This window comes from Silurus meridionalis, chromosome 8 (genome assembly GCF_014805685.1).
Source record: "Silurus meridionalis isolate SWU-2019-XX chromosome 8, ASM1480568v1, whole genome shotgun sequence".
NCBI lineage: Eukaryota > Metazoa > Chordata > Actinopteri > Siluriformes > Siluridae > Silurus > Silurus meridionalis.
Window position 1 is genome coordinate 15000680 of NC_060891.1, and position 14006 is coordinate 15014685.

The 14006-nt window shown below is 35.8% G+C and overlaps 1 protein-coding gene across 3 annotated transcripts in view; it reads right to left on the minus strand.

Annotated features, from left to right (window-relative positions):
* Positions 1-879: 879 nt before the first annotated feature.
* col12a1a (collagen, type XII, alpha 1a) overlaps positions 880-14006 on the minus strand; it is a 48842-nt gene continuing 35715 nt past the window's right edge. For 2 of the 3 annotated variants that reach the window (XM_046855363.1, XM_046855365.1), the window contains 17 exons: positions 13733-13897; positions 13604-13642; positions 13353-13491; positions 12531-12673; positions 12129-12238; positions 8649-8801; positions 8155-8232; positions 7409-7495; positions 6935-6987; positions 6551-6646; positions 6280-6333; positions 6095-6148; positions 5797-5850; positions 5508-5579; positions 5332-5367; positions 5180-5246; positions 4928-5069 (listed from right to left, as the gene is read on the minus strand). In XM_046855363.1, the coding sequence (XP_046711319.1) occupies positions 5222-5246; positions 5332-5367; positions 5508-5579; positions 5797-5850; positions 6095-6148; positions 6280-6333; positions 6551-6646; positions 6935-6987; positions 7409-7495; positions 8155-8232; positions 8649-8801; positions 12129-12238; positions 12531-12673; positions 13353-13491; positions 13604-13642; positions 13733-13897 (1358 nt within the window). In that variant the 3' untranslated portion in view covers positions 4928-5069; positions 5180-5221. Of the gene's footprint in view, positions 1719-2836; positions 3008-4317; positions 4396-4886; positions 5070-5179; positions 5247-5331; positions 5368-5507; positions 5580-5796; positions 5851-6094; positions 6149-6279; positions 6334-6550; positions 6651-6934; positions 6990-7408; positions 7496-8154; positions 8233-8648; positions 8802-12128; positions 12239-12530; positions 12674-13352; positions 13492-13603; positions 13643-13732; positions 13898-14006 lie in introns of those variants that run through there. The other variant, XM_046855366.1, reaches the window with a different exon arrangement.

Genomic DNA, 14006 nt, shown 5'->3' on the forward strand with positions numbered 1-14006 from the left:
TAAACAAATTTTTACTGATTTAAAAATATTTTTCAGGTTTATTTATTTATGATATCTGAGTAAAAAAAGGACTTAATGAATGAAAGTGTGTTGTACTAAAAGTTTTAATTTTGCCTCTTTTATATTTATTTATTTAGATTTTTGATAAAAAAAATTGTCAAACAGAAATGTGCGCTGCAACAATCGCGCATTAATAAAACCAGTGGATTAAAAAAGTTGCGCAATGACAGAAAATCGTTTGATTGGCTGAAAATGAGAAGGAAAAATATTGACATTTCACCATATAGATTAAAAATAAAAAGTTGTCAAAAAATAAAGAGTGAAGTAAAGTACTGATACCAGAAAAATCTACTTAATTACAGTAACGAAGTATTTGTACTTCGTTACTTCCCACCTCTGTTGTGCACAACAAATAATTGCTCTGAAATTGACAGTGCCAGGGATTCATTCACAAAATGTTGATAGAAATGTTTTGTTTTGTGATATACCATTATGCTGTGATTAATGACAGCAAAATATATACAGCAATAAATATGTTTATTGTTGATAATTGTGTTTATTTATGCACAGTAATCAAATATGGCATAATTGCTAAACATTAAGATAAATTCGTTTGTTCTTATAAGGTCAATTATTTGGCCTGAAAATAAATAAACTCATTTTAAAACTAGAATAAAATAAAAATGATTAATGTAAATATCCTGTATTCCAAAACAAATGATAAAGAAACTATTAACATAAATGCAGGAGTTGGTAACCATGTTTGAAATGTCTAAAATCAAGTCTATTTTTTAAGTTCTCCAGAGATTTTCTATTCAATTTTCTCTTTTGCTACAAACCCTGCCAGTTCAGAAGAGACAAAACAAATCACTGACGCACTTTAAACATTTTCAGTAGTTTTATTGAAAAATGCCTCTTCTGATTCAGAAATAAATAAGAAAATAAGGCTGTGAAATTCACAATGTGCAGTTAAAATGTAAATAAGCAATTCTATGAACATAGTCTTGCAACATATTTCAACTGCGTTTTACATTGATATAAAAAGGAAAAAAAAAATTCCGATCTTAAAATGTACTTACTAAATATACAGCACAGTCATGCAATTCCACCTTTGGTAAAAGAAATGAGGTGTGAGTTGGTATACAACAGATAAATATTTAGAATAATGAAACAAAAGCCGGGTTTAACAAGGTTTTCGATATGAATATGGAATTACAGCCACTAGCCTTCCTGAGTTGTGAAGAAAGGCAACAAAAAAAAACATCACTGCAAAAACCATGTGTGTCAAATTAAATGTTGTCTCAGTCTCTACATCTTAACTTTTACATACCAAATACTGATCTGATGATTAGTGCATTAAACAGAGTATAAAAATAAAATGCAGTTATGTTACAATCATGAAAATAAAATTGGGGGACATTGAGTGGACACATGTTTTGTAACAGGGGGTTGTAGATCAGCCTTACATCTACATCAAATGTGAATATGCATGAAGTCTATTCCAATGCATTTAGCTTTGAATGTCCTTGAATGTGAGTGAAAATATAAAAATACATCTTAATTGGTTTATGTTTTTATCCTTCTAGTTCCCTGTGTTGATAGTGATCGCTTCCCACGCTGGTTTCGTAAACCTGGGGACTGAATCTCTGTCTCAGTATCTTCTGATGGTTCCTCAGGGATGGGCACTACGTGGGTTTCAGGCTCAGGCTGGTAGGGGCCTGGTTGGAAATATTATTTGGCCAATGGAACATATGCATTGTTGGTTTTTAGTAACTGCTATTTAGAGTTAAATGCACAAAGAGAACTCAAAGTTAAGATGAGTACAATCATTGCTGTTGTTTACCAGGAGTCTAAAACTAACACTTGGCATAGAAAAAAAAGAAAAGCACAAAAATGTTAAATTCAAGTGGTCATGTCATGTAAAATGGACTACCACTAGTTGTGACTGAGTTACATATACTTTTTCTTAAGGCACACTGAGGTATTATAAGCATAAGATAAATCACATAAAAAAAGGAAAAAAGTCATTTGTGAATACAGCATTCTGCAAACAAAACCAAGAAGATCATGGCTCCTAAAAGCACATGCTACATTTTTAACCTGAGCGGAGGCTGTTTTCACCAATTAAAGCAATGTAAGAAAATAATGAAGAAAAAAAATACAAAGGTTAAGTTGGCAGTCAGTAAGAAGCATGTTAAGAGGCACAAGCTTGATAATAGGGTTTTTACCCATTATAGATGACTGTGTAACTAACATTAATTTACAAGGTTTATATACAAAGACCTCAGCTGTTATTACCACTGTTGAACTCTGAGCTATATTCATCATGGTTAGTAGTTTTACATGCTTCTCACTCTTGCTGTTTGCTGCTTTGACGTTCAATATGCAACCAGGCCATAGGTATGTAGCCATCACTGTCACCTGCCTGATAGAGTAGCAGTGAGCTGGTGTTAGTGGCAGTCCAGTCCATTCTTTGGTTTGATTTGGTTTTAGAGTTGGTGTGCAAATGTTCATTAATCAAATCCTGGGTTGTTATCCTTAAAGCTTATTAGAAAATGCGCTGATCTCTCAGACACAGGTTTTTTTTTCAGGATGTCAATGCTTAAGGAGGACGCGCAGCATACTATGCATACTATGCAAAACCTGAAAGGGGTTAAAGATGGTTAGTGCAAAGATACTGGTTTTTTTTTTGTGAAATAAACTACACACATGCCATTCACTAATTATTCTGTCATATTTCAAACAGTTAGCCAACAACGATTGCTTTGCTAAAGAGAATGAATGCATCCTAATGCACTAAATGCTCAGCTCTGCTCCCTGTAACTGAAATGCTTACCTTGGTATCCTCCTCCATTGTACGGAATTCCAACACACTGAGAGGAATCACAGTAACCCGGAGGTCCTGGTGGTCCTCTAATGCCTGGGGAACCGGGGCGCCCTACTGGGCCACGTGACCCATCCGAGCCTGCGGGTCCAGGAGGGCCGGTCTGGGATATGCCTGGTGGTCCTGAAGAAAGCAATACGCAGAAAACCATCAGAGACCCACTGACATCATACTTAAAGTTCAATTGGAAGGGGAACGGGGAAACTGGTTTCTTGTACTGTAATTTAAATATTTTGACTGCTCAATTAAAATGAGGCAGGGGTGGGCAATCTCCAAGGAGCTCCCCATTTACGCCATTCTGTCTAGACAGTGCAAACCATGTTTGGAATGATTTCAGCCCCCCTCTTTTTGTCTGAAGTCAGCACATGTGTGAATGGGGCCCCATGAGAGAACACTTCCTGCAACAGCTTGATTGTGACCCCTTGCAAAGGTAAGAGTTAAGCTTCTGTCCAACTTCATTTAAGGCGATTTGGTACAATAGGCTTAAGAGGATTGCCAGACATTTGCATTAGTTCTTGTCTTTCAGTGATAGGAAAGCTGTGATCTGATGTCCACAGTCGAAATTACAGTTAGATGGCATACTATATAGACTAATCTACCAGGTAGATGCTAAATGGTAAATCAATTTCGACTTATCTTTTTATTCTCAATGAACATGCATGATTTAGTACAAGCACCTTCATATCATACCACAGCATTTTTTTTTCATAATGATATTACTATAGATTCATTAAAATGTTTAGACATGTTATCAATTTGAAATCAATAGGGAGTCCACAATGAGATAATACTGAAAACAGTGACGTGTTTTTATTTTGTGCTTTTTATGTATATCCAGATCCCTACTACTGACTAATAATAGCTACGACTTCAGCATTGTGAGAACATCTGTGTCGCTCAAGCAAAGTCTGAAATACATTTCAGAAAGAAAATGCTTTTCGGGGAATATTTTAATTACCTAACAGAATAAACTACGACGAACAGCTGGACAAATTGAAGTTCATTAGATGTAACTAGGTAAATCTCAGTCTTTCACAGTCTGCCCCATGCATGAGCTAGAGTGCGTTGAAACAAGCAGACCATTTTATCTCCCTAAGGGAGAATCATGATAGAGGCAAAATGTACACAGCAGCCACCGACACTGAGAAATGATTATTTTTAAGATCAGTGAGCAACTAGAAGTAACTTTCAAACTGAGAACAAGCATGTGACCTTGCCTGGGTCTCAAAATTTCCTTTCCAGATATACAAGAGCTAGTAGTGTGAATTCATGAGAAATTTAAATACTAATGCCCAGTAAAACTACTCTATATAAATTTAAAATAAATACTAAAATAAATGCCCAAATGTCAAAATGTGATTTTACATGATATATGATGAAAGATCTTATATTCTGGCATTGAAAATGTTGCACTTTGTTTGCCTAATACGCACCAGCTGGTCCAGGTAATCCCCTCTGTCCCTGAGTGCCTGTACCTGGATTGCCTCTCTCACCCTTCTCTCCTGGCAACCCTGTAGTGTTGGAGGCCAGAAAAGTAATTTAACCATCTAGAAATGGCATCTATTAAATCATGAAGTCAGCTCTCAACTATTTCACAGTAACATTTTCATGTATATTTACCCCATATGATGGAGTGGAATTCATAAAGATTTGCACAAAAAGCAAAATTGAAATTGTATTTTTTATTATCAATTAAAATTAATTCTGTACATCTATTATCTCAATTAAAGCATTGCAAATAAAAATAAAATTGTATATTGTGATATACAATTAATAAATCTATAAACACCTAAATTCCTTTACAGCAAAAAAAATTACATTTACTTAACCACATGAATTACAGACATTTATGTGGTCATTTAGCCTCAAAAGTGCAGTAAATCACAAACAGCTTTTATCACTGCATATATATTGAATACATGCATAAGCATGTCATTATAGAAAAGCAGCGTCCATCAATGAGCATTGTAATGAATGTTGTATTTTGCATAATCGTAAATACCTCTTTCTCCCGGAGACCCGGGTAAGCCTGGGCTTCCAGGGAAACCATTGCGTCCGGTTTGACCTGGTTCTCCACGAGGTCCCTGGTTCCCAGGAGGGCCTGGAGGTCCAGTAGGACCAGGACTGTTGCTGCGATATCCACTGGGGATCTGGTTGAACATTACGTCAATTCGGCTCATTTGTCCTAAGGGAAAAGTATGCATTTGTAAGCAAGGTGAAAAGTTCCTGTTAAATGTTAAACATTGTTAACATGTTAAAACTGTTTAAATTAGTGTTTACAAAGTCATGACTTACTGTTAACTAGCTGCTCACAGACTTGTCTTGCGATGGATCTCATCATGTTTTGGGAAGTAGCATCTCCCTACAGAAGCCACGCAAAATAAATAAAAATACCCTCATAGTTCTTAAGCAATTTGCTTTGTATTGATATAAATGCCAATACATACCCTCTCGCCCTTTTCTCCTTTAATGCCAGCAGGTCCCTGTAATAAATACAATTTGCAACAGTGAGTGAGGTGCACAATAATATTGCTACAGACTAGTGTTGCTCTTCTGATTGAATCAAAGGCATAAGGAACTCATCTCAATATATACAGTTCATTCTACCAGAATCTATACATACGGCAAGTCCTGGCTCTCCAGCATTTCCTGGTTTCCCAGTAGGTCCTGGCATTCCAGGGTTTCCTGGGCTTCCCTAAAATGATTTGAAAATTTGTATTTATATTTATGCTTATACATTAACACTGCTCTCTCAGAAAACAGAGATACAATATACAATGTACATTTGTATACATACATACTACTGCTTTGAATGCACTTGCAATTGCATTAGACTAAAATAATTTGATTAAAAGAGAAAACTCTGTAAACAAAAAAATAATAAAAAAAAATAAACTATTGATATTACACACCATTTGTCCTGGTGGGCCTCTAGGTCCTGCAGAGCCTTCAGGTCCTGGTTGTCCCTGTGCATAAACCATGAACCATCATAAACTGTGCAACATGAGCATGGAAACACCTCAGGGAAGAGATAATCCAATCAGAAAGAATGTTTAAACATGTCACAAAGAAAAGGCAAGATAGTAGTCCAAGTTTAGTGAGAGCAGACATAGCATAACATATGCTGGAAATGTAATCTAAAACAAAGCACTCAGAAAAAATCTGTGTATTAAACAGCAAATGGGCCTTCAATTTTAAAGACTCTCTTACCCTTGTGCCAGGTGGCCCAACAGGACCGAGAGGACCTGGAGCACCAGGAGAGCCCTAGAATAAAATGACGAAAAGTCACTGTAAAAATTGCCCCAATGTCAACCGATAATTCATGTTTTCTTCATATAAAGTGTATTGAAGAAACAAAAATCAAATAGGCAAAACAGAAAAAAAAAACCACTTACTCTTTGGCCAGGTTGACCAGGGTCACCAGAATCTCCTTTTGGTCCAGGTCTTCCCTGATAAAAAACAAAAAAGAAGCGTATTTTAATTCTTTAACTTTTCCCCAGTTGTAGAGCTCTCGGCTCTAACAGAAGCACGTGTGCTGTCTTTGTTCAAATAAATGGTTATTTTTAGTCATGCATCAGGTCCACACTCAATAAAACTGAGATAAATGAAGATGCTATTAAATGGAGCAGAAATGTATTGGAACAAAAAAGTATGTGCATAACTTACTGGTTCTCCAGGAAGAGATATTCCACTAGGACCTTGTGGACCTGGTGGTCCCATTTGTCCTGGGGGGCCCTGCTCGCCACGTGGGCCCATTGGACCCTGGATGGAGAAAAAAAATTTATTGACTCACCATATTAATCAGATGTTTTTTTTTTGTTCCCCACAGGGTGAGATAAAGTCTGCACAGGTGGTAATGTTTAAAAAACATACATAGCCTACACAAATTAGAGATGATTGAGTTTGTTATGGGATTAACTTAGTTGGAAGTGATTGTATTAATTTGGTTCAGAACCAGGAAAAAGTTTAAAAAGCACGAAATAATTGAATATTGTTTTCCCTGTGGGATCAATAAAGTATAAAAATAAAAAAAATAAAAAATTTAGTTACCGTGAACCAGAGTCTCCTCTATCACCACGTGGGCCTTTTGTACCAGGACTTCCTGGGAAAATAGAAAACAGCCAGGGTTATGACTTGAACAGCAGAGGATTTGAGCACCAAACCATATTGTCAAGAGACATTTTTAAGATTAAGATGCTGCCTAGTTTGCATTCTCAAACTCATTGCTACAAGTTTACTGGGGCTTTCTTTTTTTGCAGGCTTGGCTCCCAGCACCTTTTTTGATACTGTATGCATGCTCATGGATATCACCAACACCTTGACTTGAGGCCAAGCACAATAAGACATAAAGCGGGGCCCCTTGTTTATACCACAAAACTTAATGTATAAAACAGAGATGCAATTACAGTATGGGCATTCCTGAAATGCTACACCTTTCTGCCTTCATATTTAGAGGTGAATTTTGCAGAAGTAGCACAATGACTTTCAGGCCTGGGGAATGAAACATGAATATAATGGGTTTACCGAAGGGCCAGGAGGTCCCTGAGGCCCTATGCTATCCTGAGCACATGTGCAGGAGTGGGGAAGTGCAGGACATTTTGCTTCATTTCTCTGCAAAAACAGAAGGAATGATAAATGGAGATTTTCAAACATTTTCTAAGCATAATAAAATAATGACAATAATGACTTGATGTTAAAACATCAGTGAGTTTACAAACTAAACGCCTGTTAGCACATGTAGCACAATATAATGTATGTCATTGAATCTATTGGTTAGGGCATCAGGGATAAAAGAAAAAGAAAAAAAAGAAAAGAAAAAAAGAGTTTCCATGAAGCAGGAAATGAATTGTTAATATGATCCCTTAAGTATTAGTGAATAGTGAGATTTTGGTTTTCCAGTATTAAACTGATTGTTTGCAATGAAAATAAATACAAATAAAAAACAAACATTAATATGGTTATATGCAATACAGACCAGCAATACTGTTTAAACAGCAGTTTATAATTTAGGTTTATTTTTGGTCTATACACAGCTGCAGTCATTTTCACCATTTGCATTAAATAATAATAATAAAAAAACATAGTTTTATTTAAAGATTTTGCTGTCTGTTGTTGCAGGTTTACTGATTGGACCTGAAATATGAGAATTTGCTCAACAAAAATAATAAAGAAAACAACCAGCAACAGAAAAACTGCAAAAAAAAAAGATATTTAATACAGAAAAATAAGCAATTCTCTTCATGGACATTCAAGATGAAGTATCCTCTTACTGTTGCTGGCAGGTCACAGCATTTGTCTCGACTTGTCCATCCCAAGCTGCAGACAATATCAAACATCTGGAGCTGGAACTACAAGAGAGAAAAAAAGAGAACAGGAACGGATGTTACAGATGGCTTCCATTGAGCTCCAGGTTTTAGGAATGAAAAAACATACCCACATGCACATCACCCACAGTGTGTTGGAAAAGAACACAAATGAGCATGGAGCAGCACAGCCATCAGCATACACTGCTCCATTTGTAAAATGGAGCACACAAAAAAAATATAGCAGAAGAATAGCACTGTAGTACTTACAGGCCTGAGAGTCTGTGTGGTGTTTCTTATTATTTTCATTCAACATGCATATTATTACATAATATAATTAATAATTTTTTTTCCCCATTCCATTGTACTTATATTTAACGCTCTTATTTCCTCTTTTACAGCAAAACTATTAGAGTGCTTCTCCACTAAGCTACAGCAAGTACTGCATATCTTATACTTACTGTTGCTGACTGCCTCCTCATTCCACCAGCCATTTTACCAAGAACTTCATAGCCATCTTTAGAGATGTTGCCAGCCTCTTTGATTGGTTTCTCTTCAACTTCTTGGCAGTCAATGTTCAGCTTGACGTTTTTCGGGGTAACAGTCATGTGAAGCTGCAAACATCAGTACAATTTAGCCAATTGCTGTTTTGGTCAATGTTGAATTTTTAAAGACACAAAACATATTGGGGGGGCCCCAGTTGTAATTTAACTTAATTTAATTTAATGACACTCTTACAGATTTCAGCCAAACTATAAAAGCATTACCCATGACCTTGTAAAGAACTTCTTGAACTCAGATGTCTGTTTTACTGTATTATTAGAAATTCCTGACAGTGCAGCAATATTACTGTAGACAACTGTATTTCCAATAGTGTTCCAACTGTATTTCCTGAACATATAATTATGTTAATAATATGTCATCCTATGATAAAAAGAAATGTGAGGAAATTCTGTCCTCAGCTTTAGTTATAAATTTAAATGTGTAGCTGCTTCTATTTTCCTATTGCAAGAAACATTTTTTTAAGTTCCAATGGACTGTAAGTTTCCAGAAGCATTTTCCATACTATTCCTGAGGTGTTTTTAAGGGTTTTTTCTTGAAACATTTACTGTCATACACAGCAGAACCACATCTTGATATTATGCCTTTATTTTAAACTGTGGCTGGCCATCAAACATACCCTTGTTCCCCAAATTTAGTTTACCATTACATTTCTCAGTTAATAAGCCTGGCAAGCCTAAACCCAGATTAAATTCTTACTTTGCATCAAACAAAACCAAGCCACAAAGTTAAGTCATAGATCTTGGTAACACATGTTACATTACAGCCATCATCTTTGGCAAGCAAACCTATTATTTAAATGCCCACTAAGGGGAACTGTCTAAAGCTGGGTTTGGATGCAGGCATCATTATGCAATAATAAATATAAGTATTGTTACTATAAAACTGTTTACATTAATTCGTTTTAATGATTTAATGCATTAAAAGCCTTTGATCTTTTAGTTAAAGCTTTTTTAATTGAACAAATTACTGTTTAATGTGAACACAAACCCTAACCTTCCCCCACACCTCCCCTGCTACTGTGGGCGTCTGCTTCAACACAGCATGTGGTTTCATTTTGACTTTCTGCTGTTCTCTTTCATTCTGACTCCCCTGTCAGTGCTCCATAAGCCCTATCTGCCTCCATTTCATGATTGCTGGTCTGGCTGCCTGCTTTCTCCCTCCATCTTCTCACTTTCATTCAAAGAAAAAAGCACACGCTCTATTGACCACCTATTATCATAATCAATTCCCCCTCCACAAGGAGTTGAACCAGAAGCTTATATTTCCTTTGTTTGTGTAAGTGGTTTCATGAGTCATTAAACCCACTGGTAAGTTATTATAAGCAAAAGAATTAATAAAAGGGCACTGAATACAACTCAAGAGAAATAGTCATTGCTTTGTGGTATTGGAAATGGTTAATAAGAAGGGGGCTTTTTTATAGCTTACTTGGTGGCTCTCTGTCTCTCATTAATAAAAATAAAAAAAAGAAAGTAAATATCAGGCGAGTTTGTAAATCAATTCTATGAATGAAAAATCGGAATTGCACTGAAGATAATACTGAAGCAACTGTATGATTATGCTGGGAAAGCACATAGTATAGTAAAGCCAACCTCTGAAGCTGCTTAATTCAAGAAACATGTGAAAACCAGCAGCAACAGTGTTCAATATCTGAGCAATGATTTCTTCTAGTCTTGTGGAACTTGTCCACCCAGCATTGGTTTGGCTTGAGCCAAACACAACACCACTACAGTAAAACCTGCTGGCTTAAGAACAAGAGAGACCCTAAAAACTTCCCTAAAGATTCCAGCGGAGACGAAAATCATGATAATAATATCATTCTTGCAAATATTATCACAAGGGGATTTTACCATATACTCACCTCAGTTACATTGCTAGGTACTATGTTACTTCACCATAAAATAGACTGACATATCCTGTGCATAACTAATACTTCACACTATATACAATGTAACAGCCTTGGCAGAGACATGGTGCATTAATGATAACATAGCACCAGCTTCAACAGGACATTTCCCTGTTACCAAGGACTGTAAATGTTGCATTTCGCTTTTTACAGCTGTACTGGGCTGTAATATAATGGTCCTTTCCAAAACCCAAGAAGGTCACTAAATCCACAGTAATAGCAGTAGATGACATCATGTTACCCCACAACCATGCCTTAATCTAGACTGGAATCCGGCATTACAAGTTCAGAGATTGTAGAAGAGGGTGAAATGCATTTCAGCAAACAGGGGTTTTCACATAGATAATCATGTCAACTAATATACAGTCACTGAGCACTTTATTAAGAACACATGTTCAACCATTAATTCATGCACTTATCTAAATAGCCAATTGTGTAGCAGCAAAACAATGCATAAAATCATGCAGAAATGGGCCAACAGCTTTGGCTAATGTTCACATCAACCATTAGAATGGGAAAAAATGTGATCTCGGTGACATTGACCATGGCATGACGGCTGATGCCGGAAGGTCTACTTTAAGTATTATTATAAACAGTAATCTTCAGGGATGTTCATGCACAACAGTCTATTTAGTTTAGTTTATTTATTTATTTAGTTTATTTAGAATGGTGCAATATAAAAAAAAAAATCCAGTGAGTGGCAGTTCTGCAGGCGGAAATGCCTTTAAAATCAGATTAACAAAGACCAGCTGAGTTGACAGAAAGGCAACCCATATAGCCACTCTGTACAACTGTGGTGGACAGAAAAGCATCTCAGTATGCACAAGTCAAATTTTGAGGTGATTGGGGTATGGCAGATGACCACTTTCACTTCTTTCAGCAGAGAACAGAAAAGGCTGTGTATGTAACACCGAATGACACAATTTTAGAACTGGTTTTTTTTTGGTCCATTACATTGATTTTGGTGCTAATATTTTTGTAATACAAATTTAAATGCTAAACTATTAATTCTAACATGTGAATAGAAATGTAAAAAAAATAATAATAATTACCCATTTCATCAACATCAAATAAGTTACAATTAAGCTGTTTAAATCCTAGCATGATATTCTTTCTTTTAACATAATAAAAAAGAGGTTTTATATGTCACATATATTACAGCACAGTAAAATTCTTTCTTCATGTATCCAAGCTTGTTAGGAAGCTTGAGTCAGCTGTTATTTAGTGCCTCTGGAGCAGACAGGGTTAAGGGCCTTGATCAAGGGCCAAACAGTGGCAGCTTGGAGGTGCTGGGGTGGCAACCCCCAACCTTACGATCAGTAACAGTAACAAAATGTAGTACTACTTAATATATAACATACATAAATAAGCAAACAAAACTTAAAAATATATATTTTAAGAGCATGCATGCTTGATTTAAATAATGTTTGCATGTAAAACATTGTTAAACAATCTAATATTAAATAGCTCATACCTTGTGGAAGCTTCCATGAAAGATCCTTTTAACTTTTTCATTATCAAAAGTAACTTTCTGGATCTCGCCTCTAGTATCCTTGTTGTAGAATGTAAGGACTTTGCTGGAAGCTAAAAAACAAAAATGAGTATGCTTTGACAGAAAGCCCTGCTCTAGATGTCTAGATAGACATAATGTAAAAGATAATATAAAGACAAGACAATTTGAAAGCATGTTAGCTCATAACAGATAGGTGCATACATCATGTTTGAAAACGCATTTTATTACTATGTGAAAACAATGAAAACATTAACTATACACCTAAAACTGAAGATGCAAGAAAGCTGTTCCTGTTTGCATGTAATATGGCTTTGCCAGCAATCAAAAACCTGTGGTAGAGATAATGAATTTAGTAACACTTACGGTTAAGAGTAAGACCAACTTCAGGGTTGTTACTGCTATCTGAAATTTGCCACAAGTCAAATGCATCCTTAGAGGTATCTGGGAGCAGCCGGAAGAGAAGTATGAGGGTATATGATGGGGGCAGACCATCTGGATGGATTTCCCTTTATAGGAAAAAAGAACATGACTTCTATATCAATGACTAAACCACAATAAAACCTAAAGCAATAATGAAAAAAACACTGAGATGATGCTACAATACAAAATTGTAAGTATATGATGAAGTGCACAATTTCAGTGTGTAAGGACTCTCTAGGTACTGAATGTACAACAATTCTGATGAAAAATATAAAATGAAAAATATATTCCATAGTATCTTCCAACTAAGAAAAGGGGAAAGGCTTTTACTCTAAAGCAACAAAAAAACGTTTAAAGTATTTTTTCCCAATAGTCCTCTAAAATCACACAGTTGCCTGCACACAAATAACAGCTAATATGTACAAATTAATGTAACCAGCTTTTGCCAGGAACCTGGAACAGTTTTGCAAATATTTTTATTAGATCCACTTTATTTCATTACCTCTTGGTTTCTAGATTGCTCCTGGTATAATATATTTAGTATTGCTGATTTTGTGAAGATATTAAATACTTGCAGTATTTCTTTTCTCCATCGTATTTTCAGAGGCTACAAAAACTGCTTGGCATGTTGATAAAGTGTACTAAAGAAACCATAAATGGCAAAAACTTTGTCAAAAAAAAGATTGTTAAATATAACAGTGATCACTTGGGAACTATTACAGTGTGCAAGAGAAACTAAATGCACGCATTACACAGCGCTCATACTTTGTTGGTTGGGAGATGAATGCATCCTTATGAATTCGGTAGGACATGAAACTGTTGAAAGTGCCCGGTTCCATTGACACTCCATTCATGGCAGCGAAGGATCGGTCGGTGATGTTGAAGACCTCAAGCATCCTAAATCCTGATCAAAAAGTTTCAAAATGAAGAATAAGCACTTACTATTTCTGCTTTTGTATTCAATAGCAGTGCTTGATGCTTCAGAATTATTAGTCTGAAAATAATAAAAGTTGTACCTGGCGATGTGAATCCATCCAGATAAATCAAAGGACATGCTATAACGAAAGTAAATTCCCAAAACACCATTATCAATATATTCTTTGAAGAACATAAATTTAAGCAAGAAATATACAAAAAGGTCATACATGATGTTGCTGTTTCACAAATGAATGTAATGAGGTTGTCTTGTATTTTTGCAAATGCATCATAATCATCAACCACAAAGACATGTCTCTCGCTTGGCTTGCTTCCTATATTCCTCAGTTCTGCCATGTCCACATCTGCGACACCCACAACAAACACGCTGAATCCTACAGGGAGAGAAAAGACAGTATTAGCTTCAGAATGTCTTACTCTTGAACTTTCCTTACTTCATTCTAAAAATACATTTTCTAATGGCAGGTTGTACAGTGTCGGTAA